General features: G+C 56.7%; 2 protein-coding genes across 2 annotated transcripts; one reads left to right on the plus strand and one right to left on the minus strand.

Annotated features, from left to right (window-relative positions):
• On the minus strand, window positions 1-13,263 carry LOC125626109 (alpha-tectorin-like). The gene is made up of 11 exons (XM_075123030.1): window positions 13,247-13,263; window positions 11,456-11,765; window positions 9,289-9,575; window positions 8,099-8,364; window positions 7,261-7,380; window positions 6,340-6,524; window positions 5,090-5,253; window positions 3,936-4,184; window positions 3,402-3,564; window positions 2,693-2,792; window positions 1-456 (listed from the first exon to the last, which is right to left on the minus strand). Exons 1-11 carry the CDS (start codon window positions 13,261-13,263, stop codon window positions 356-358), a joined length of 1,962 nt encoding a protein of 653 aa, XP_074979131.1. The 3' UTR covers window positions 1-355.
• Window positions 477-12,454, plus strand: LOC142070034 (uncharacterized). The gene is made up of 5 exons (XM_075122997.1): window positions 477-510; window positions 628-4,007; window positions 5,125-5,418; window positions 6,359-6,545; window positions 11,461-12,454. Exons 1-2 carry the CDS (start codon window positions 477-479, stop codon window positions 2,508-2,510), a joined length of 1,917 nt encoding a protein of 638 aa, XP_074979098.1. The 3' UTR covers window positions 2,511-4,007; window positions 5,125-5,418; window positions 6,359-6,545; window positions 11,461-12,454.
• Window positions 13,264-25,064: the final 11,801 nt, after the last annotated feature.

Consider the following 25,064-nt stretch of genomic DNA (forward strand, 5'->3'; position numbering starts at 1 on the left):
ACCCAGGAGTCCTGGCTCCCAGCCCCCTCCCCTGTTGTGGCGAAGCCAGGCTACTAGTCACAGCCCAGAGAGTCTCGCACTCACTTTATTCACCCCGTACCGTACCGTAGCGGGGGCAGGCAGGCTGGGGGCACTGGGATTCCCTTGGTTCTCCCAGGCTCCTCCTTCACCTGCTAGGGCTGTGGCCTCACTGGGTCCCCGTGAGGGTGCTGGGGGGCAGGGGACCAGCTCAGCCCCTCTTCCCAGAGCACTGACTGGCCGCCTGCCTGCCTGGCCACCCCCTGCCTGCCCTCCCAGGGCTCCCTGAGGCCTTGCACCTCGAACCCTCTGCCCAGGCCTGGCCCTGGGCCCCGGCTCAGGGGGCTCCAGCAAGGAGCAGGCAGGAGGTGCTGAGCAGCAGCTGCAGGAGTGGGGAGCAGGTGGGTGAGTCAGGGCTCCCGCTGGCCAGCTGCAGACCTGCAAAGAGAGAGGCAGAGATGTCATTTCACATCACCGGGGGGGAGGGGCGCTGTGAGGGGCAGATTCCCCCCTGGGCTGGGGTCCCAGCAAGGGCCTGAGCCACCAGGGATGGGGGAGTGGATCAGAGAGAGGGGGAAAAAGCCAGGCCCATAAGGCGCTTGGCCTGAGGGTGGCACGATAACGAGACCCAGCACGGCTGGTGCCCCTCACTCCCAACCCGCAGCCCCTGCTATCCCTGCTCTGGGTTCCCCACAGCACGGCTGGTGCCCCTCGCTCCCGGCCCGCAGCCCCTGCTATCCCAGCCCTGGGCTCCCCACAGCGCGGCTGGTGCCCCTCACTCCCGACCCGCAGCCCCTGCTATCCCAGCCCTGGGTTCCCCACAACAGCGCGGCTGGTGCCCCTCACTCCCGGCCCGCAGCCCCTGCTATCCCTGCTCTGGGTTCCCCACAACAGCACCGCTGGTGCCCCTCGCTCCCGACCCGCAGCCCCTGCTATCCCAGCCCTGGGTTCCCCACAACAGCACGGCTGGTGCCCCTCACTCCCGGCCCGCAGCCCCTGCTATCCCAGCCCTGGGTTCCCCACAACAGCACGGCTGGTGCCCCTCACTCCCGGCCCGCAGCCCCTGCTATCCCTGCTCTGGGTTCCCCACAACAGCACGGCTGGTGCCCCTCGCTCCCGGCCCGCAGCCCCTGCTATCCCAGCCCTGGGTTCCCCACAACAGCACGGCTGGTGCCCCTCACTCCCGGCCCGCAGCCCCTGCTATCCCTGCTCTGGGTTCCCCACAACAGCACGGCTGGTGCCCCTCGCTCCCGGCCCGCAGCCCCTGCTATCCCAGCCCTGGGTTCCCCACAACAGCACGGCTGGTGCCCCTCACTCCCGACCCGCAGCCCCTGCTATCCCTGCTCTGGGTTCCCCACAACAGCACGGCTGGTGCCCCTCGCTCCCGGCCCGCAGCCCCTGCTATCCCAGCCCTGGGTTCCCCACAACAGCGCGGCTGGTGCCCCTCGCTCCCGGCCCGCAGCCCCTGCTATCCCAGCCCTGGGTTCCCCACAACAGCACGGCTGGTGCCCCTCGCTCCCGACCCGCAGCCCCTGCTATCCCAGCCCTGGGTTCCCCACAACAGCACGGCTGGTGCCCCTCACTCCCGGCCCGCAGCCCCTGCTATCCCTGCTCTGGGTTCCCCACAACAGCACGGCTGGTGCCCCTCGCTCCCGGCCCGCAGCCCCTGCTATCCCAGCCCTGGGTTCCCCACAACAGCGCGGCTGGTGCCCCTCGCTCCCGACCCGCAGCCCCTGCTATCCCAGCCCTGGGTTCCCCACAACAGCACGGCTGGTGCCCCTCGCTCCCGGCCCGCAGCCCCTGCTATCCCAGCCCTGGGTTCCCCACAACAGCGCGGCTGGTGCCCCTCGCTCCCGGCCCGCAGCCCCTGCTATCCCAGCCCTGGGTTCCCCACAACAGCACGGCTGGTGCCCCTCACTCCCGACCCGCAGCCCCTGCTATCCCTGCTCTGGGTTCCCCACAACACGGCTGGTGCCCCTCACTCCCGGCCCGCAGCCCCTGCTATCCCAGCCCTGGGCTCCCCACAGCGCGGCTGGTGCCCCTCACTCCCGACCCGCAGCCCCTGCTATCCCAGCCCTGGGTTCCCCACAGCGCGGCTGGTGCCCCTCACTCCCGGCCCGCAGCCCCTGCTATCCCTGCTCTGGGTTCCCCACAGCACGGCTGGTGCCCCTCACTCCCGACCCGCAGCCCCTGCTATCCCAGCCCTGGGTTCCCCACAACAGCACCGCTGGTGCCCCTCACTCCCGACCCGCAGCCCCTGCTATCCCAGCCCTGGGCTCCCCCCAGCTCGGCCGGTGCCCCTCACTCCCGGCCCGCAGCCCCTGCTATCCCAGCCCTGGGCTCCCCCCAGCTCGGCCGGTGCCATTCAGCACGGCTCTGTGGTGCCAGCACTTGGGTCTCTCTGCACCAGAGACCAGCCAATTGGCTGGTCCGACACATGGCCAAATGGGGGCTCCTGGCCCCAGGGCAGACGCCCCAGACTCCTGCTCTGATCTCGGGGCTGAAAAGCTGCGTGTCCCCTGCCCTCTACTGGCGTGTCCTGGGACTGCAGGTAAACTCACTGAGCAGCTGTCCCTTGCACACTCAGCTGGGTGCTCCCAGCCCCAGGGAGACCCTGAGCGTCAAACCCAGATGGCATCTGGCAGCACCAGAGCCTGCGCCAGCTGCAAATCACCTTGGTCGGCAGCTTCGTCGTACTTCAGGAAAGGGCCAGCGGACACGACCCCCGATGGAGGCTTCCTGCCCTGCACAGCAGAGCCCGGCCTGGCGCAGTGCTGCAGGGGGAGAACAGAGCCTTGTCACCGCACTGAGCACTAGGGGGCTCTCTGGAGTCACCCAGCACGGGGGTAGCAAGAGGCTCCTTGGCACAGAGGCTCAGACAGCACTGCAAAGGACCTTGCAGCCTGTTTATGTGGGAATGCAGCCACCTCTGCGGAGGGGCAGCTGGGTCCCAGCCACATGGCAACGCTGCTGGGGACAGCTTGCCTGGCACTGGGATGCAGCCACCTCTGGGGTGGGACAGCTGGGGCACAGCAGCATGACAGTGCTGCACGGGACGGCTCACAAGGCACAGGGATGCACTGCAGGCCCCATCCTACCACACAAGGGTGGCAGGAGCTGCTCCCCTCTACACCAAGGGGGTTTCCACAGTCACACTCAGCCCCACATCTGGACAGGGCCCTGGTCTGGGTTTGTCCCTTGGTGCTGCATGTGGACCAGGCTGAGAGCATGGTCTCTTGCCCACCCAGGGCTGCCCTGTGCTGCACCAAGCCGCTTAGCACCACTGGGGAGGTTTCCCAAGGAGTCTCAGAGCAGATCCCCTCCCTGGTGTGGAGGGGGAGGGTCCCATTACCCCTGGCTCGTCTGCCCACGTGCTCACTCACCATGGTGCATGTGGCTGCCTGGGGGCTGCAGAGCCGGACCCGGCAGTGCAGATACACCAGCTCTAAGTCTGGGATGAACTCGAAGACATTGAAGGAGAAGCGGCTGATGGTGGAGACGCCGTCCTCCTCGATTGTCACTGTGCCATCTCGCAGGCTGGGGCACCTGGGTGAGGGACAGGGCACAGGGGTCAACCAGACATGGCACTAAACAGCAAGCAGCAGGTTGGACACTGTTAGCCGGCTCTACTTGGCTACTGCAGGTTCCTCCCTGCCCAGCGTAGTGTTAGAACCCAGAAGTCGGGACTTTCAGCCTCCTCACCCCAACCCACCATGCCCCATTCCCCTCCCAGAGCTGGGGATAGAACCCAGGAGTCCGGACTCCCAGCTCCCCCTTCTAACCCACTAGGTCTCACGCCCCTCCCAGAGCCAGGGATAGAAGCCAGGGGTCCTGACACCCAGACCCCCTGTTCTGTACCCCTCACCCCACATCCCCTCTCTGCTAGGTGATGTGAAGCAGAAGGGCCAGCTGCTCACTGGTTGGTGATGAGATCCCATCGGATGCTGGAGGAGGGGTCTCGGTCCGGAGTGGCCCAGCACGATGACAAGGTCAGCACAAAGTGGCTGGGGTCCAACCCCGAAACCCTGATATCCACGTAGACCCTGTGGTTGACAGTGAGTGGGATGGGGCTCTGGGTGAAGGGTTTGCTGTATCGAGGGTCTTGGTACAGGACCATGGTGGTCAGGTAGCTCCCTTGGCCGGAGGGGAGGGTTGTGTTAACGACACTATGGAAGAAGGTGAGAACAGAAGAGAGAGACAACACTCGATGGAGGCTAGAGAAGAAAAGTAACGTGTCTGCGGCAAGGTGGGGCATTAGTGGCACCAGTGGGCAAATGCAGCTTTAAGAGGTTGTGGGAACTGATGAAGTGCCAGGAGCTGCAAGGAACAGGGGGCAGGAACCAGCATGGTGCAAAGGGGCAGGAGAATAAGGGGTCACAGGAACCAGCACGGTTCAAGGGTACATGGGAATCAGCAGGGTGCTAGGGGAAGTGGGAACCAGAGGTCACAGGACCAGTGTGAGCAAGGGGATGTGAGAACAAAGGGGCATGTGAACCAGAGTGGTTCAAGGGGATGTGGGACCAAGAGTCATAGGAATGGCACAGTGCAAGGCAGGTGCACCCAGGGGTCACAGGAATGGTGCGGTGCAAGATAGGTGGATTCAGGGGTCATGGGAACCAGCACAGCGCTAGAGGGGTGGGACTCAGGGGGTTGCAGGAACTGGCAAAGGTGGTGGGACCCAGGGGTCATGGGAACCGGCGCAGCACAAGTGGGGTCAGGACCCAGGGGGTTGCAGGAACTGGCACAAGGGGGCAGGACCCAGGAGTCGTGGGAACCGGGGCAGTGCAAGTGGGGGCGGGACCCAGGGGGTTGCAGGAACTGGCACAAGGGGGCAGGACCCAGGGGTCGTGGGAACCGGTGCAGCCAAAGCGGGGTGGGACCCAGGGGTGGTGGGAAGTGGTGCTGTGCAAGGAATCCTGCGAAGCCGCAGGGTGGAAGCAGTGCTGTGGGCTGTGAGGTGGGGCACTGAGGGCCAAAGGAGAAGGCTGCTGGGGGCTCTCGAAATCAGCAGCAGCAGGTGGCACTGAGGAGGGGCGCCCAGTCTCCTGCTGGCTCCTGCGGCCCTACTCACTCCTGTATGGGCTGGATGGCCATTGGGACGGACAGGTTGAAGCTCAGTGGCTGGGCACAGGAGAAGTGCAAGAAGAGGAGCCTGTCCCGGCTGATCACCCCTCCATAGGCGTTGCCCACCCGGCCCTGCACCTCGTTGGAGTAAGTGGCGTGGGTGGCGTTGACCTGTGGGGGCACAGAAGCAGCAGCAGTGGTGAGAGTCGAATCCCTCCATGCCCAGGATCCACGTCACTCTTCCCGCCACGACAGGGCACCCGTGGCCCTGGCACACTCCTCTTTTGCACAGAACGCACATCACTTGTCACCGCCCTTCTCTCTCCTACCCGCCTGGTGAGTGCCCACTGGACTGGGGGAGGGGGGTGCATGCCAGAGCGGGGGGGCCAGCGTGTCGACTCGTGTTTGAAGATGTGCTTGGCTGTGTGACCCTATGGAGGTGTGCATCCTCATGCAGGCACTCGTGTGACACCATGTCGGCGTGCCCTGCTGCAGGTGTGGGACGGTGTGTGGGGATGACTCGTTCCAGTGGATGGGGTTTGTGCGTGTGAGAGCTAGTCTGTGGGGGCGGGGGGCGGTCTGGATATGTGGAAGCGTGTTTGGGTTTGTGTCTATGCACCGGTGGCACTGTGCATGTGTGCTGGGGGCAGTGTGTTGGCAGGGGATGTGCACAGGGCCATGGGTTGGTACGTGTGGGGGTGTACATGTGGCCACGTGTTTGTGCACATGGCTGTGTGCTGCTGCATATTCATGTGGCCATGTTTTGGTAGGCGCATGTGGGTGTGTTACGTGGTCATATGTTGGTGCACGTGCACATGGCTGTGTGCTGGTCGGGGTGCACAGGTGTGCACGTGGCCATGTGTTGGTACATGTGGCCACGCACGGGTCGGGGCGGGCGGGCGGGCGGGCCCGTGGCCGCGCGCGGGGCGGGGCGGGCAGGCCCGTGGCCGTGGGCGGGGAGGGCGGGCCCGTGGCCACGCGTGGGGCGGGGAGGGCGGGCCCGTGGCCGCGCGTGGGGCGGGGCGGGCGGGCCCGTGGCCGCGGGCGGGGCGGGCGGGCGTGCCCGTGGCCGCGCGCGGGGCGGGGCGGGCGGGCGTGCCCGTGGCCACACACGGGGCGGGGCAGGCGGCCGTGCCCATGGCCGCGGGCGGGTCGGGGCGGGCGGGCGTGCCCGTGGCCGCGGGCGGGTAGGCTGGTAGGAGCGGGCGGCCGTGCCCGTGGCCGCGCGCTGTGACCAGTCGCCAGCCTCCTCCTCACCGTCACCGTGGTCCCGCAGCTCTGTTGTGTGCTGTCGAAGTAGAAGACAAGTCTCTCCCTGACGAGGGTACCGGTGCAGCTGGGGTCGGCCAGGTGCAAGGCCTCCGAGGGGAAGCCGTCGGAGAAGAGCAGGCAGCGGGACAGGGACACTGAGCTGTTACCGCCACTGCAGGCCAGCTGGTAGTCTGGAAAGGAAGTGAGAATAGGTACATGGCAGGGACTGTCCCACGGGGCCTCTCTAGGCATGGCTGGGGCTGTGCCCTGGTTCCTGGCATGCCAGGCAGAGACCAGCTGCGCTGCGGAGCTGCGAGCCCACAGGACAAGAGGAGACTCTCCGTGTGCCTGGGAATCCCACGTCAATGAGATCTCCGAGAACTCGCCCACCGTGGCTGAGAGGCCAGGCACGCGCTGGGCACTGCAGGGAGACCCTAATGGCCAGGATTGGGAGCCAGCTGCAGAGGGGGAGCGGGCAGACGACGGGGGCTTGGAAGGGGAGACAGCTGGCTCCCAGTCTGAATCTGGAGGTCCCACCTCCTCCCCTCCCCCGAGCAGCCTCGCCTTCTACCCTGTTTTCCGCCTGGGATGACAAAGGCTCAGGACATTTAGGAGACACATGGGGAGCCGGGGCCAGAATCAGAGCCCAGAGTCACCTGTGTTGCCAACTCTTTCCCCAGAACAACCCCATGCCAAGCTCCTTGCCCCCTGCTCTTCGGCTCAAATCACTGCCCTCACACTGTGTGATGAGAGAAGTAACCTTGGAAAATCTGCTGTCCCAGTGCTGCCCCAGTTCACTAAGCCACGGCATTCGCGGCAGACATAGCCCGGCCGGCGATGGTTCCCCTGGAAAGCATGGATAGATTTCCGTGCCTTGAGTGTCAGCGGAAATCTGGACAGAGGAAGGGACCAGAAATTGCTCTTTACCATAGTCAGCCACTTGGATGGGCTCAGAAGCTCTGTAGCAGTAACAGCCCCATCTCCCTGCCTGCTCTCCACACCACTCGTTCTCTCCGCAGGCCAGAGCAAGGCACGGGTCACTCGCAGCTGCAGAGGGAATCAGAGTTTAGCAGCAGCAAAGCCGACCTGTTGATTGTATCTGCAGCTGTTCTCTGATCTGCCCAACCCCCTGTATTTCTAAGGGCAACCTCTACGTCTCTCGAGCCTTTCCAGTTCAACGCATCAAAAAGCACTTTGCAAATTACACAGAGTTCCCACAGCTCACGCTGGCATACAGCCTCCCCTGGGCTGGGTGCAGGCAGCAGATTAATAGCCCAGGGACCGCTCATTGGGGCTGAAACATGGCCACTTCTGGGTAGGGGCACAGAGGCAGGCTAGCAGTCACCGAGCAATGCGGCTCTGTCAGCGCTGACATGCAGCCAGTTCAGGAGTGGGACCCAGCGGTTGTTTTAGCAGCCACACAAATACTGTACAGGGATTGTTCACGCGTGCTGCAATGCAGCCACCCCTGGGGTGAGGTGCAGCCACTACGTGACAGCCTACGGAAACGCTGCACAGTATTTGTGGCAGGAAGGGAAGGAGAATCCTTGTTTGAGGACGGAGGAGGAAGAATGTAAATACCCAAATGGGGATGTGACTAGGACAAAACCCAAAAAGGGTTTTAATGACTACGGGGGATCAGGTCATTGGCTTTATGGCTCCTCCACAATTTCAGGCTCAATCTCAATATTGCCAACACCTCACACTCCCAAATTCCCCAACCCAGTGCTCTCCCCCTGGGCCGGCAGGTGGGACTGGTGCTCACGGCACTGCGCAGATGATCTCCACGCGCCAACACGTATCCCCTGAAGGCTGCACAGCTCTTCGTAGGAGGCGATGGCCATGCACAGCATCCCATTGGCCGTCCCGTAGTGGCATATGTCGTACAGGCAGGAGGAGTAAAATGGGGCAGGGTCCACATGCCAGTGGCACTCGGCAAACGGTCCCGATTGGCTAGTCAGGGTCCCGCAGAGCTCTTCAAACTCCAGGGGGTCGCTGCAGGGCTCGGGGGAGCCGGTGTCATCCAAACACCTGGAACAAAGGGAAGTTAGCAGTACTCATGGCAGGGCAAAGGGACTGGCTCTCTCTAGTATCACCTAGGGAGTGGGGGAGAGGGATAGCTCAGTGGTTTGAGCATTGGCCTGCTAAACCTGGGGTTGCAAGCTCAATCCTGGAGGGGGCCATTTAGGGATCTGGGGCAAAAATTGGGGATTGGTCCTGCTTTGAGCAGGGGGTTGGACTAGATGATCTCCTGAGGTCCCTTCCAACCCTGATGTTCTATGAGTGTCTGACCCGCCCCTCCCAACCCCGCCTCCTACCAGGGGACCTTCTGAGCTCAGTAGTAAGCTTTGCCTCCCAGTAACATGCACTGGACCAACCTACAGCGCATCTCCCAGGGCCACTCCAGCTTGTGATTTCTCATGCACACGAATAAATGAGGCCCAGCTGTAGGTGAGGGGATGGGACTCAGGTGAGAGGCAGGGGTGGGGAAAGAGGAGCCTGTCACAACATACGTGCACACACAGAGGCACACACAGATTCATAGGCACACCCAGACACGCGCATACAGGTCCTGCCCTCAACCTACAGTGAAGTGAACAGGAAATAATTAGTTTTTAAAGAGTAATTGACTAACAGTTTGTCACCTTCTCTCTCTGCCCCCACCTGCTCCATTCATCTGTTCAGCCAGCTCTCCCACCTCACTCCACTCCATTCATCTGCCCGTCCCACCAGGAACAGGCCTGAGACCCAAACTCATCTCCCACAGGAGTCACCAAGCAGCTGTCCCACCACTGCCAATTTCCAGAGCCTCGTTTGTGAGCTCTGCCTCCCAGCCCATTCCAGCAGTTTCACTCCCACAACAATCTGTCCCAACACGAAAGCCTCGGTTAATTTCTCTGGTAAACAGCAACCCAACGTCCTCAGGGATCCCACTGCTCCGTCAGGATACCAGACCTGGCCGGGCTGGGCTCAGACTTCCAGGCGTTCCCGAACTCTGCGTCACTCCGGGCTCTCTCCCCGCTGGGCAGGACTTTGTCGTCCCTGCGGATGTCGTTGAAATTCCCACACATCCCGCACAGCCGCGCCCGATACTCCGGGCCCACGCGGACGAACAAAGTGTGGCGGCCATTGAACTGGATCTCCACATTGGCTGGGGTCTGTATGGTCACCAGGTTTCTGATCCTGGTCACACTGCCCAGAGGGCCCAGGGCGTGCGGCAGGCTCACCCTCTCCCCGTTAACCTGAAAGAGCAGAGGACTCAGTGCAGTGAGCACCGCCGGGGACACCACCTGCCAGGCGCAAAGCCCCTGGGGGGAGGCCAAAACCTCGCCCTCTGCAATCAGGGAGCCCCTGGCCTGTAACAGCCCTGGGGGCACCAAGCCACCAGGGCTGAGTTTAAGGGCGGGAGGGGGCTGGAAGGAAAGACGTTCAGCAGGTTCTAGGTTGAGGCCCCGAAAGCTGATTTCACTCCTCAATATTTATGTATATTGTAGGGGCGCCTTTGAGCCCAGTGACAGGCCAGGACCCCTGCCCCTGCCCCAAGAGCCGTCTCTTCCCAGCAGAGCTAAGGCACGTTCTAGCTCCTGACGGGAGTCCTGGCCCCACACAGACCCAGCTGCTAACACAGCCCCCCTGAAATCCGGAAGCCGACGAGTGCCACTTCAGTGCCGTCAGTCCTCCCATGCCTTCCCTACACCCCGCAGGCCTGCCCAGGAAGGACAGACGCTCTCCTGCAGCGCCCTGGGAACAAATGCATGGAGCGGCTCAGTTTCTTGCAGCACTAAGGGCCATGGGACATGCCCAGAAGTCTTAGCACCACAGACCGGGGCGCTGGAATGTGTGGGGGGGGCTCAGGGGGCCATGCCCCCCCCCCACTTTTTACTGGCCTTGAGGCCGAGCGATAGGGTTGAGGGGCGGAGAGGAGCGAGCGAGGGGGTCTTGGGGGGAAGAGGAGGGCGGTGCAGCAGCAGGCCCTTGGGGGAAGAGATGGTGCAGGGCTGGTGGCTCAGGGGGCAGGGCCACGGTTCGGGCACCTGTGGCCCCCCACTTTTAGGGTGCTTCCGCCGTTCCTGCCGAGGCTCGGGCGCTGGCATGCTGTTTTGCAGCATGGCTGTTCTCATGCGAGTGTCGCTGCCTGGGGGAGCCCTCAGTAATCTATAATCCAGCGCAGACCTGAGCCCTGCCAGCAGGTGAGCAAATTGTGCCACCCCTAGAGAGTCAGTTTAAGGCCAGAAGGGACCATGAGATCCCCATCCGACGTCCTGGATCTTCCTGGGCAGCTGCCCACCGACCCACCAACACAGAGCAAACGAGGCCAGCAGGAGACTCGACTGCTCCATGCCACAGGCAGGGAATAGGAGGGACCAAAGTGTACCGGTGCAATGGCAGAGCAGTGACCCAATGACATACAGGTGCCTCGTCTAGCAGGCGAGTGGGGACCCCGATGACTAATTCAGTTTGCAAACACCAGGTGCTGAGGGGACAGGTCAGAGCCCCCGGGGTTTTGGAACAGCCACCCAGGTGCTGTTAACCTCCCCACTTTAAATAAGATCATTGAGTTATTTACCCATGTCGCGCTCTGCCAGGGGAGCAACGCTCACTAATGGAGCAGGTGGGGAGGGGCTCCTTGGGCCTGGGATCCCCTGGGGAGCAGTGTTCACTAGCAGGGGCTGTGCTGGGGTCAGGGGAGGGGCTGGGATCCCCTGGGGAGCAACATTCACTAGCAGGGGCTGTGCTGGGGTTGGGTGGGGCTGGGATCCCCTGGGGAGCAGCGTTCACTAGCAGGGGCTGTGCTGGGGTCGGGGGGGGGGCTGGGATCCCCTGGGGAGCAACATTCACTAGCAGGGGCTGTGCTGGGGTCGGGTGGGGCTGGGATCCCCTGGGGAGCAGCGTTCACTAGCAGGGGCTGTGCTGGGGTCGGGGGGGGGGGGGCTGGGATCCCCTGGGAAGCCGCGTTCACTAGCAGGGGCTGTGCTGGGGTCAGGGGGGGCTGGGATCCCCTGGGGAGCAGCGTTCACTAGCAGGGGCTGTGCTGGGGTCGGACAGGGAGGGCTCTCTGGGGCTGGAGCTCCGGCTCTTGAGAGAGTTGATGGAAGCCCCTTTCAAATGCCTCCACCCTCACCTCAGCAGCCTTGCTGTCCCCCAGGACAACGTGAGTGTCCTGATCCCCTTTCTCGAGCCAGACGTCCACCCGGGAGACGAAGGAGACCCGGCGATTCCTGCGGTGCCTGTTTGTGGCCACCACCCGGAAGGAGAAGTCGAGGGAGGAGTTGCAGGTGTGTGAGATCTCGTAGGCGCATGTGCCCTGGAAATGGGCCACTGCCCCATCGAAGGTGAAGTAGTGAGGGTCCCCTGTCACCGTGCAGGTGGTCAGCTGGCTCTGGCAGCCCAACTTCCCGTCCTTCACAGCACACCGCTGGCTGGGGTTACAGCTGGCGGGGACACAGTGAAAATTTAAATGGCCATCACAGCTGCACCTTTCCTGGCAACCGGAGATCCAGACCCGGTCCCCAACCTGCAGGGGTAACAGACAGAAACCAGTCAGCAGAGTGTAACTGTAGAAGGAAGCATGGGTGGAAAGAAGGGAAATACCCCAAATTGTAAGACAGAGATTTGATCCCAGTCCGAGAAGGTGTTGCAGGTGACAGGTGACTCGCCCCTTAAAGGCTGGGGCTAGTCAGCCCTGGCGACAGAACGAGGCCCACCGGGGGTGAATTGGGTCGTTCTCTAGAAAGGGCAGCCATGGCTGCAGCCAAGGGGGAAGCTCAGGGAGCTGTGAGAGTCTGCAGAGAAGGAGGAAAGGCACCTACCAGGAAGACCAGGGGAGTTGGTCCTGGCAGGGAAGCCTGGGAGAGACCCTGACCAAGCAGGGTCCATGCTGGGGTCAGAGGAGTGGGGGGCTGGGATCCCCTGGGGAGCAGCGTTCACTAGCAGGGTCTGTGCTGTGGTTGGGGGGGTGGAGGGGCTGGGAAGAGCTGTAAAAGGCCTGGAGGGAGGAGGAGAAACCCTGCATTGTGTGGACTTAGCAATGGATTCTGTTTGGGATTTTGATTTTTATTTGTGGTTCTTTTACATTAATAAACCTAGTCCCCAAGGAGGGGCATTTTCAACCAAGCAAAAACCTGAAGGGAAGTTTTATTGGAACAGTCTAAGAGGGGAAACTGAGGCAGGCTGCCTGTAGCATGATCCTAAACCATGAGGGGGGTGCATGGGAGTTGGCTGGCCCAGGTACATGGGTAGATTAGCACATCCACATGAAATCCCATTTGCTCTACAAGGGTGCACTTAGGCCATGCAGATGTCGGCTCTATCCCCTGGTTAAAAGATCTGGTGATGTGACTGAAGCAGCCACAGAGGTGAGTGAAGTAATGTTGGCCTAGCACAGAGTTTATCCAAATTTCTCTGGGGCTTTCCTTGTCAATTTGACACCTCCCACAGGGCTCAGTAGCAGAGCTGGTCGGAAAACGGGATTTCCGTTCCATGTGAAAGTCCAACATTTGGACCTTAGTTTTCATTCCGAACTGAACTAAAAGCTGAAGTTTCCTACAAAATAAAAATTCCAGAAAAATGGATTTGGAGCCATCAAAATGTTTTGTTTGGGTTATGTCAAATTGTATTGTTTCACTACAATAAAAACATTTTGTTTAGATCATGTCAGAACCTCATAATACCTTTATCACAATAAATATTATAAAGGTGAAGGCATTCAGAGAAATAGGTCCCTGTATGTCAAAATGAAATGAACCAGCTGATGAAGTAGCCAATGCAGTTTTTTGAAATCGACATGTTCCCACAAAACATTTTGATTTTGACAAAAAACAGTGAAAACTGCATTTTCTGATGGAAAAAACCCTTTTTCCAAAAGGTCTCCTCAGTACACCGGAGCCAGGAAAGCACCTGCCAGGAAACTCACTGGGTAATGCAGCCCATTGTGCACGCAGCCGCACTCCTTCTCTGGAACGCAGCTGGCCCCGCTGCGCAGGTACCCGTCGGTACAGAAACAGCCTTCGGCACACAGATGGCTGCAGTGAGCCTGGACCAAGCTGCGTGCACAGGAGTCCCGGCAGGCGGGCTCGCAGAGCTTGTAGTGACTGTGTGCTGGGCATCCTGGGTCTGGCAAACAGGAAGGAGCAGGAAGAGAAAAGATCCAGTGTTAATCCTGGGGAGAGGCACTTAAGAGTTTCCAGAACAAGATATGAAAAGGCCCCAGCTGGGGAGCCCAGAATTCACACCAGGGGCTAGAGGGTCTTGGCAGTCCTGCCCAGTTCAGGATGTTTCCGGGAGATGAAACCAGTGAGCAAAGCCACTAGGGCAGGGCAGGAGAGCTTTGCTAGACACCTACCAGCCAGGGGGCTAAACCAGCTAGTAGGTACAAAAGAAGCATCCCATCCTACCCCCACCCACTACTGCGAGGCACCAGGGCAACACTCTGGTAGGAAACCGTCCCCCACCTGCTGGGAAAGGGAGCTTGGATTCCTACCAGGGTGTTGTCTGTGGGCTCCACCTTTTGTAACAACTGCTGACATTGGCATCTGATAAATGTGAAGCCTTCCTTGCAGAATGCTGGAAAGGAATCATAGAATATCAGGGTTGGAAGGGACCCCAGAAGGTCATCTAGTCCAACCCCCTGCTCGAAGCAGGACCAATTCCCAGTTAAATCATCCGCTCGCGCTCTCGCTCCCTCTATTTCCTTCTCCTCTTCCTCAACTCAGGTATCCTTGGACTGGGGGGCTCCTGCCTCTCCTCCTCCCCTGGCAAATAGCCCTGGTGCCATTTTTTTCAGGCAGCAGGTGGGTAAAACTGACCTAAATTTGGTCATTCTGTTGCCGGAAGCTCAGGCTAAGCTGGGATTTGGCCACTGATGTGAAGCTGGTGACAGCTGGGCATTCACTACTGGGATCAGATGTTTGAGGAACAACACTTCAGCTCTGTGTTCTTAGGAGCCAATGGCTCCTGGCAGGTGGCGTCACCAGAATGTGGCGACATCTCAAGTCGCAAATGAGATACTTTCCATTTAAAAAGCAAACGCAAACTTGGTCTCTGCTTACCACAGAAAGACTCGCTCCTCCAAGGTGAGATGGTGACATTCGCTCTCTGGCAGGCGGCTGCGTATGTCTGAATGGACTGGCACAGGACACTGCTCTCCCCTCCTGACACACACAGGTCAAAGATGCAATCAGACAGATAGGGGCCTGGGTCAATCTGGGAGTGGCAAGAGGCGAACGGCCCATTGGGATCCTGGATCACCCAGCACCGGGACTTGGACTGCACCAGACTTTCCTCCTCTTCGCACCCAGGGCAGGAATCAGAGCAGCCGTCGTCACAGCCAGGGACATCCTCCGACTTCCAGTCTGCAGCGAAGTGGAAGGCGTCCTTCCCTAGAGAGCCGTTACGCGTCACAAAATCATCCTCAGCGGCACCATTGAAGTTCCCGCACAGCCCGCAGGTCTGACCTCGGTACTCAGGAGCGAGGCTGACAAAGAGGCTGTGGGCCAGGTCGTAGCTCACACTCAGCCCAAAGGGAGTCTGCAGTACTGTATACAGCCCATGCTGATAAATGGCAACTCCTAGTGTTTTCACATTCACTGGGAGGGTCACCGTCACTCCAGCGATCTGATTGGGAGAAAACAGCACCAAAGAGATTAATCCGGGGATGGATCCCTCACACGCTGTAAAACAACAGGACAGTAGCATGCAGAGTTTGTGATGGGTGAGGAGTTTAGGGAAAATCCCACTATAATCTGCTCAGGACAGAGCTATTAACCAGCTTCTCCCTGTAGCTGTGTATTGTTGTATTGGCCATTTAAACTGGATAACACCCAGCACAATTTTCTGTAAGAATCAACCCTGGAGCATCTGAAGGGGGAGGTGTGGGCAGGGAGGGTGTAGGTAGGAGAATTAAGCTTGGATGTCTTTTTGTTTTGTAAAAAGAAAAGGAGGACCTGTGGCACTTTAGAGACTAACAAATTTATTAGAGCATAAGTTTTCATGAGCTACAGCTCACTTCATCAGATGCATACGCATCCTATGAAGTGAGCTGTAGCTCACAAAAGCTTATGCTCTAATAAATTTGTTCATCTCTAAGGTGCCACAAGTCCTCCTTTTCTTTTTGCGGATACAGACTAACACGGCTGCTACTCTGAAACCTTTTTGTTTTGTGTTTGTATAGCACGTAGCACAACATGACTAGGGCTCCTAGGCCCACAGCCATACGAATAATGAAGACATCTTTCCCCTTCCTTTTTAATATCTATTGCATAAAAACGACGGGGGTAGGGAAGGATGCACAGTAAGGCACTGCCATGCCAGGGAGTGCAAAGCTTCGGGGTGTATGCGCAAGCCAAACTACACTCCCTCGGGCATATGCCAGTTCATGCAGCCTTTAATCACTGCTTCTCATCATTCAACCTTCTTAGATACAGTATCCACATGTGGCCTTCCTCTCCCAGAGCGTACTGACCTTTGTGTGCCAGGCGGGGTCCATGAAAGTCATTCATATGCCAGATGTGAATCAAACTGAGCACTGGCCTCTTTCATTTCCCACCTGAGCCCTGCTTTATGATGTGGCTTGAAGAAGACCTGGCACAATCCATTCCATGTGCACCCGAGTAGGTGGCACCGTCATTTCCACCTTGGCAAGTGCGCTCCTCTGAATGCGATCCAGCTAAGACCCATGTAAAGCACCGCTTTCCTTGGTTTGGGGCATTGATAAAAGGAGCAAAATCATCCCGCGGGGACTGAATGTGGGTGAGGGGCCATTTTCAGACTACTAAAGAGCTAACTTCATCCATACTCTCAAAGACAATTCTCCTCAATGGCGACTAGTGCCCAGGTCAATTTCACTCTTCTCTGCCCAGCTGCTTTGACACTAGACATGCTCAAATCAACTCTGAAATAACTGTTGGTAACAGGCAAATTCTCGGGGGGGGGGGGGTTCATTCTTCTTGTTTGGATAAATAGCTAAGCTTTTTCAGATCAAATGTTACCCCAGCAGTTCGCCCTCAGGCAGAGATAGGCATGGAGTATGTCTACACAACCACTTATGTCCGAAAAACTTATTTCACTCAGGGCTGTGAAAAAAACTCCCCCTTGACTGACATAAGTTACACTGACACAGGCTCTGGTGAGGACAGTGCTATGTTGGTGGGAGAGCTTCTCGTGCCGACATAGCTCCTGCCGCTGGTTGGGGGTAGTTTCATGATTTCGATGGGCGAGCGCTCTCCTCTCAGCATACAGCAACTGCATCGGTACAGCTGTGTCACTCTAAGCTTGCTAGTGGAGACATGGCATGAATTGTGACCGTTTCAGGAAGTTCTGAGTGATGGTGCTGGTTAAATCTCCCCAGATGGTGATACCGTGCTTTCCCAGAGAGCACTAGCCCCATGGAATTACCTTGACTGTCCCCTGCTGCCCTCTCTGCAGATGGATCTCAGTCTTGTTCACAAGGACAAACACCTCCAAGGTCACAGCCACAGGAACATGGGGCAGGTTTTCGTTCTTCACTTCCACTCTGAAGAAGGATAAGGACTTTGATGCCCCACACAGTTCAGCAAACACATATTTGCAGGTGCCCTGGAAATCGTATCGCTTCCCATCAAACGTAGTGTAATGGGGCAGACCAGACGCCCAGCAGATGCCGTTGGTTCGCTCATGGCACCCATAAGCCCCCTTTTGAGTGCCACAGAATTCCCCAGGGGCACAGGCAGAGCGGGAGCACTGGACAGCGTGGGAGGAGCCGTCACATCTGCACAATCTCCGGCAATTTTCTCCTTCCCAGAAGCTTTCCCCTGCCAGGTGGTATCTGCCATTGTGGGTGCAGCCGCACTGCTCTGGAGGCACACAGTCAGTGCCACTCCGCACAAAGCCAGGATCACACTGGCACCCTTCTTTACACGCAGTCCGGCAGCGGGAGGGCACAGCTGGGTGGGCACAAGAGGCCGGGCAGGAAGGTCCACAGAGCTCATAGTGGCTGTTCGGGGGGCAAGTTAACTCTGAATGAAAGAAAGGAGTGTTTAGAAATACGGGAGAAACACGGCAGGGAATCTTCCTAAGCAGGAATAAAAATGGAGGAAAGATAAGAGCAGAGAGTGGCCAGACCACTAAGGCCCAGCCCAGTGCTCAAGTAGGTACATAAAGGAGAAAGATTTTGGGGGTACAGCTAACAAAGATTCTTCTAGTATTTGGAATCATCTACTTACCGCACACAGCCCGCTGTCTCCATGGCTCAATGGCAATGCCGCGACTTTGGCACTGCTGGGCATAACTGCGAAGCACTTCACACAGGGTCTGCCGGCTGCCCCGAGTCACACACACATCCCTCACACAGTTCTCCAAATGGATCTGAGCATCAACCAGCTGGTTACACTCTTTAAAAGGCCCAGCAGTGTCTGCGATGACCCCGCAGTAGCTCTGAGATCTGTACTGGGCTTGTTCTGCTTCATTACATGGGGCTGGGAGCCCAACGGCTGTGCAATGAAAAGGGGAATCAGCATCCTTCCAGCTATTGCCAAAGGTGACAGCGTCATGGACCACAGAACCGTTTGGGGTCCGGAAATCATTACTCTGGTTCCCATTGAAATCCCCACCGAGTCCACACAGTGACCCAAAGTAGATCTCAGAAACAGAAACCGACACAGAGTGGGACCAGTCGTAGGACACAGAGAGGCCAAAGTCGGTCTGGAGCACAGCAGACGAGCCGCTGTAATAGGCGTAGAGTTTACCCGATGCAAGGACCAGGGGCAGATTGACCAGGGATCCATTCACCTAGGGGGAAAGCGAGACATGGGCCATTCACTGTCATGCCAAACCCCACTGTGCATTTCTGGCTCTCAGCTATTTCACAGCTGAGCTATGGTCTGAGCCCCTGGATCGAAGTGTGATTGGGACATTGGGTTTGGCTGCACTGTTTGCCTTTCAAGCAGGGACTGTGCTGAGCTTGGCATTCATACCTTCAGAATTTCTCTACCTGTAGGCTGGGGAATTACCTGAAAAAGCACAAAGCTGCCTGCAGCAGACAGGGAAGCTCTGGTTTTCTCTAGGCAGCAGCCCCAGGTCCCTGAGGGGTCGGTTTAGAGACCCTGTTGATGGCAGTGCAAGGGTTACTATTTTGCTGCACATCTCTAGGCATCCTTAGTCACTGCACACACTTGTGTCATAGAATCATAGAATATCAGGGTTGGAAGGGACCTCAGGAGGTCATCTAGTCCAACCCCCTGCTCAAAAGCAGGACCAATCCCCAATTAAATCATCCCAGCCAGGGCTTTGTCAAGCCTGACCTTAAAAACTTCTAAGGAAGGAGATTCTACCACCTCCCTAGGTAACGCATTCCAGTGCTTCACCACCCTCCGAGTGAAAAAGTTTTTCCTAATATCCAACCTAAACCTCCCCCACTGCAACTTGAGACCATTACTCCTTGTCCTGTCCTCTTCTACCACGGAGAATAGTCTAGAACCATCCTCTCTGGAACCACCTCTCAGGTAGTTGAAAGCAGCTATCAAATCCCCCCTCATTCTTCTCTTCTGCAGACTAAACAATCCCAGTTCCCTCAGCCTCTCCTCATAACTCATGTGTTCCAGACCCCTAATCATTTTTGTTGCCCTTCGCTGGACTCTTTCCAATTTATCCACATCACATCACACATGTGTCACATCACATCTGTGTCTGGGTCCCTGCACATCTGCGGCCAGTGAGAACTGATGCCTCACTGGGCCTTTACCTTTCAAGCTGTCAATGAACGGTCTGCCTGTCGCTAACGTGGCAATGAGGCACTATATTCATGGCAGCGTGGGAGATGTGGCAGGGTGCAGCGTGGATGCAGGGTTCACCTGCACAGCCCTGTACGGCTTTGATGAAAGTTGCTGCCCTTCTAATGGCTTTGGGACACTAACCCACTTTCACTTGGACAGGATCTCAAAATCACAGTGGGAGGTAAGACTCACCTCAACATCCTGCATTCCCCCCAAAACACATCTAAGGGGACAGTGACCCCTACAAGACTGTCCAGGGCTTTTGCTTTCTCACCTGATCATTTCTGTGCCGAGCAGTTACTTTCTTCAGAGCTATGAAATGCCCTTACCTGCACCTGGCCGTACTGGCCCCTGGCTATAGCAATACGCTCCCCGTAGACATCTAGCTCCACCAGGCGCGTCCAGGACACCGCAATGGAGCTTTTCGGCTCATTCACCACTTGGATGGTGAAGTTGGGGAGGCTCCCCGGGGGGCCACAGTACTTGCTCAGGGTGTACTTGCAGACTCCTTGATAATCAAACATGACTCCATCAAACGTGGTGTAGTGGGGGTGGCCGAACACCCATAAGGTGCCGAACTTCACAGGGTAACAGCCTCGGATGCCACCAACAACGCGGCATATCTCCAGAGCCCCGCAGGCATGATCCTGGCACTCCATGGGCTGGGCAGGTTGCCGGCAGCTGCATTTCCTGCGGCAGGTGTCTGTCAGGATCACCTCCTCTCCCAGCTGGTGATACTGACCCTTCAACATGCAGCCACACTGGCTCACAGGCACACAGTGTCCAGCGTCCAGAACATAGCCTTCCCTGCAGAAGCATCCCGCCACGCAGGGCTTTGTGCAGAGCAGGGGTGCACTAAGGTTGGCACAAGTGGCAGGGCAGGCAGGGCCACAGAAGTCATAATAACTACTGGCTTGGCAGGTGGTATCTAGGATAGAGGAAAGAGAGTCACCAGAGGACAATGCAGAAGGCCCAGAAGACTCTTGTCCCATTTGCTCGGGTTAATGCCTAGTGCACAGGGTTTGGTAACTTCCAACCCTATATTGGCAATCACCTTCTAGGTGTAAAAAGCCGCTGTAACACAGGAACACGAGCTGGGCGCTCAGGTGGCTGCAGGGTTTGCATCTCCACCTTCCGACTACAAAGCTGGAGTCATTGGTGTAGGAGACACAGAATGCTGATGCTTTAAGGGGAGGCAGCCAACACCTTGCCCCCTGTCCTCTCTGGGTGAACCTGGCCCCCGTGCGGGGGTCAGCCCAAGCATTTAAATCAGTCATCCCCAAACTGCAGGGCGCACCCTCCCACGGGGGTATGGAGCAGCAGCCGGGGGGGGCACGGGCCAGCCCCCACAGAGGAGCAGGGAGGGTGTGCCACCCAGCCTGCTCTGCCCCAGCCACAGCCATGGCTTTGCTCTTGGCTGTGGCTTGGTCACCAGCTCCTGGCCCCTGCCCCTCCGGCTGCAGCCCCGGGCCTGGCCACGACTCTGCTCCCGAGCTGTGGGAGCCCAGACACATTCCATTACTAGCAGAAGGAGCCGCAAAAGGAAAAGTTTGGGCATCACTGACTTAAATCCTATTTTGAAGGCGTCGGTGGGACACAAGACGGGTCTAGGCCTTGGGCTGGTCCATCACATCCGGGTGAATGTCTCCCAGAGAGTGCAGGGAAGGAGCAAGCCAGCTCTGCTGCCAATGCCCTGTGCCAATAGAGGACCCTTATATTCATAGAATCATAGAATATCAGGGTTGGAAGGGACCTCAGGAGGTCATCTAGTCCAAACCCCTGCTCAAAGCAGGACCGATCCCCAACTAAATCATCCCAGCCAGGGCTTTGTCAAGCCTGACCTTAAAAATATCTAGGGAAGGAGATTCCACCACCTCCCTAGGTAACGCATTCCAGTGTTTCACCACCCTCCTAGTGAAATAGTGTTTCCTAATATCCAACCTAAATCTCCCCCACTGCAACTTGAGACCATTACTCCTTGTTCTGTCATCAGCTACCACTGAGAACAATCTAGAGCCATCCTCTTTGGAACCCCCTTTCAGGTAGCTGAAAGCAGCTATCAAATCCCGCCTCATTCTTCTCTTCCGCAGACTAAACAATCCCAGTTCCCTCAGCCTCTCCTCATAACTCATGTGTTCCAGTCCCCTAATCATTTTTGTTGCCCTCCGCTGGACTCTTTCCAATTTTTCCACATCCTTCTTGTAGTGTGGGGCCCAAAACTGGACACGGTACTCTAAATGAGGCCACACCAATGTTGAATAGAGGGGAACGATCATGTCCCTCGATCTGCTGGCAATGCCCCTACATATACATCCCAAAATGCCATTGGCCTTCTTGGCAACAAGGGCACACAGTTGACTCATATCCAGCTTCTCTTCCACTGTAACCCCTAGGTCCTGGAGCCTCTCCCTTCTATATCACTGAGATGCAGAGACCAATGCTGGGGCAGTGCACCCCATGTCTCTTGGTCACTTGCAGCAAGTCCCCCACTTCCCTGATGTGTAATGCCGGCCTCTGCCCTATCCAGACATAACAGCTCCCTCTACAGCCCCAGAGGAATGGCTGCTAACCCACGCCACGGGCTCAGAGAGCCGTTCTTTAGCTCACACTGTATAAAAACTCTTATTTATTTATTCTTATTTGGGATAGGGAAGGTCTTTTCCCCCTGCTCTTAGCTGCGGAATTTTGGGATTGGTGCATTTGCATGCACATGCGCTGCGTGGAGCTTCTCTTTGTACCGCTCCATGTTATGCAGTTTGGAGTCCTGCAGCCCCATAATGTTGGGGTGTGAAGACAGAACCCATCCTGACATTCAAATTAGCAGCCCCATAACCTCAGGCAGAGGCACTGGAGGCCCAGTTAGACTGCACCCTGCATTGCATGGATAAAGTAGGCAGCTCGTTCTAGATCTTGTCTGTTCCAGGATGTTAGGCAGAGTATAACTAATGCTGAATAGAAACAAAGGCCATTATTGCTTACCACAGCCAGTCGCTTCTCCCCAGTTACCTATCTTCACACCGTGAATAATACACATCTCTTCGTAGGAGTCGATGGCTGCACACAGCATCTGATTGCCCGGTCCGTACTGGCAGAGGTCGTAGACACAGGCCTCGTAGTAAGGGGCTGGGCTCTCGTGCCAGTGACACTCAGCAAACGGTCCGGTGCGGTTTGTTAGGATCCCACATGCTTGCTCAACCTCGTACAATTTTGGACAGGGCTCAGTGAAGCCAGTGTCATTCTTACACCTGGAAGTGTCACATCGGTAACAGTTACATGGCAGTTCATCAAGAGGCATTTTGCTAAAGGGTCAGGACATGCACAAGCACAGAGGCCAATTCCTGACAATGGTCCTTGTCTTACTGCATCAGTTCCTCTCTCTGTAGCTCCCACCTGTGATGTGGAGGAGCAGATTCAGTGTGGGGGGAGGAAGGAAAAGAAGAACTGTGTCATTATGGGAGTTTCCCTAATACAAGCTGTTCCTGATCCACAGGCCTGCTCTTTTCAACCAGCTGATAGGGCTCATTTCTGAACTGGGCTGTTAAAGGGAAACTGGGGCTTCTGCCACAAAGTGCAATTCCTCTGCAGGGGGAGCTGGTGAGAGCCTGTGATATCTTGCAAGAGACATTGGAAGTCCTCTTGCAGTGAGGGGGAACCTTGCAAAACAAGAGACCTTTCCTTTGCTTCTCCATCATAAGCAGCCAAGACATGGGAATAGGAATAAATGCTGTTCTCTGAAGTTTTGCAAGGGTAACATTCTTCTATAGAGTAATGCTGTGCCTGACACAAGAGGGGAGCGGACAGTCATGGCGGAAGGTAAGTGAGATACTCAGTTATAATCCGGAGCACCAAATAACATCCTGTAGAACGGCCATACTGGGTCAGACCAACGGTCCATCTAGTCAAGGATCCTTTCTGACAGGGGCCGGTGCCAGACACTTCAGAGGGAGTGAACGGAACAGGGCAATTATTGAGTGATCCCCTGTCGTCCAGTACCAGCATCTGGCAGTTGGAGGTTTAGGGACACCCAGAGCATTGGGTTGCATCCCTGACCATCTTGGTTATTAGCCATGGATGGATTTATCATAGAATCATAGAAGATTAGGGTTGGAAGAGACCTCAGGAGATCATCTAGTCCAACCCCCTGCTCAAAGCAGGACCAATCTCAACTAAATCATCCCAGCCAGGGCTTTGTCAAACCAGGCCTTAAAAACCAATAAGGATGGGGATTCCACCACCTCCCTAGGTAACCCATTCCGGGGCTTCACCACCCTCCTAGTGAAATAGTTTTTCCTAATATCCAACCTAGACCTCCCTCATTGCAACTGAGACCATTGCTCCTTATTCTGTCATCTGCCACCATGGAGAACAGCCGAGCTCCATCCTCCTTGGAACCCCTCTTCATGTAGTTGAAGGCTGCTATCAAATCTCCCCTCACTCTTCTCTTCTGGAGACTAAACAATCCCAGTTCCCTCAGCCTCTCCTCATAACTCATGTGCCCCAGTCCCCTAATCATTTTCATTGCCCCCTGTTGGACTCTCTCTAATTTGTCCACATCCTTTCTGTAGTGTGGGGCCCAAAAGTGGACACAGTACTCCAGATGAGGCCTCACCAGTGCTGAACAGAGCAGAATAGTCACTTCCCTCGATCTGCTGGCAACGCTCCTACTAATGAAGCCCAATATGCCGTTAGCCTTCTTGGCAATAAGGGCACATTGTTGACTCATATCCACTGTAACCCCTAGGTCCTTTTCTGCAGAACTGCTGCTTACCCTTTCAGTCCCCAGCCTGTAGCGGTGCATGGGATTCTTCTGTCCTAAGTGCAGGACTCTGCACTTGTCCTTATTGAACCTCATCAGATTTGTTTTGGCCCAATCCTCCAATTTGTCTAGGGCCCTCTGTATCCTATCCCTACCCTCCCGCGTATCTACCACTCCTCCCAGTTTAGTGTCATCTGTGAACTTGCTGAGGGTGCAATCCACGCCATCCTCCAGATCATTAATGAAGATATTGAATAAAACGAGCCCCAGGACCAACCCCTGGGGCACTCTGCTTGATACCAGCTGCCAACTAGACATGGAGCCGTTGATCACTACCCGTTGAGCCCAACAATCTAGCCAGCTTTCTATCCACCTTATAGTCCATTCATCCAGCCCATACTTCTTTAACTCACTGACTTATCCTCCAAGAATTTATCTAATTCTTTTTCCAGTCCAGTAATACTTCTGGCCTTCATAACAACCCCTGCGTGCTGTGTGAAAGAGGAGTTCCTTTTTTTTTTTTTAAACCTGACACATCTTAATTTCATCAGGTGAGCCCTAGTTCTTGTGTTATGGGAAGGGATAAATAACACTCCCCCATTCGTTTTTGCCACACCATTCATGATTTTCAAATGCCCCTTTAGCCATCTCTTTTCTAAGTGGAACAATCCCTGTTTTTCAATCTCCCCTCATTTGAAAACAGCCCTAATCATTTTCTTTGCCCTTTTCTGGACCTTTTCCAGGGTAACATTTAACCTTCTCAGCTTCCATAGGGATGCTTTACACCTTGGTCAGGTAAAGATATTTTCTCTCTGAGAAAAGAACAATGAGTAGAGTACAAACAAACAGAGATCAATAATTTATTGGAAAAAGCATGTGTTCTATGGTGGGAATGGAAGGGGGGATGCTGCCATGACAATATACTGAACAGAGAGCAACAGAGTGTAGGGAGAAGAACGCACGTGGCCATGGAGACAGGCATTCACTGACAAAGAAGGGAAGATCAATAGATAACAAACACACCTTGGTGGGCTGATGTCAGAGGTCCAGGCATTCCCAAACTCTGCGTTGTTCGAAGCTCTCTCCCCATTGGGCAGGATTAGATCATCCGTGCGATCCCCATTGAAGTTCCCACACATCCCGCACAGCTGCTCCCGATACTCTGGGCCCACACGGACAAACAAGGCATGGCGGCCGTTAAACTGGATCTCCACGTTGGCACCTGCTTT

The sequence above is a fragment of the Caretta caretta genome, chromosome 24, assembly GCF_965140235.1.
Source record: "Caretta caretta isolate rCarCar2 chromosome 24, rCarCar1.hap1, whole genome shotgun sequence".
NCBI classification, from domain to species: domain Eukaryota; kingdom Metazoa; phylum Chordata; order Testudines; family Cheloniidae; genus Caretta; species Caretta caretta.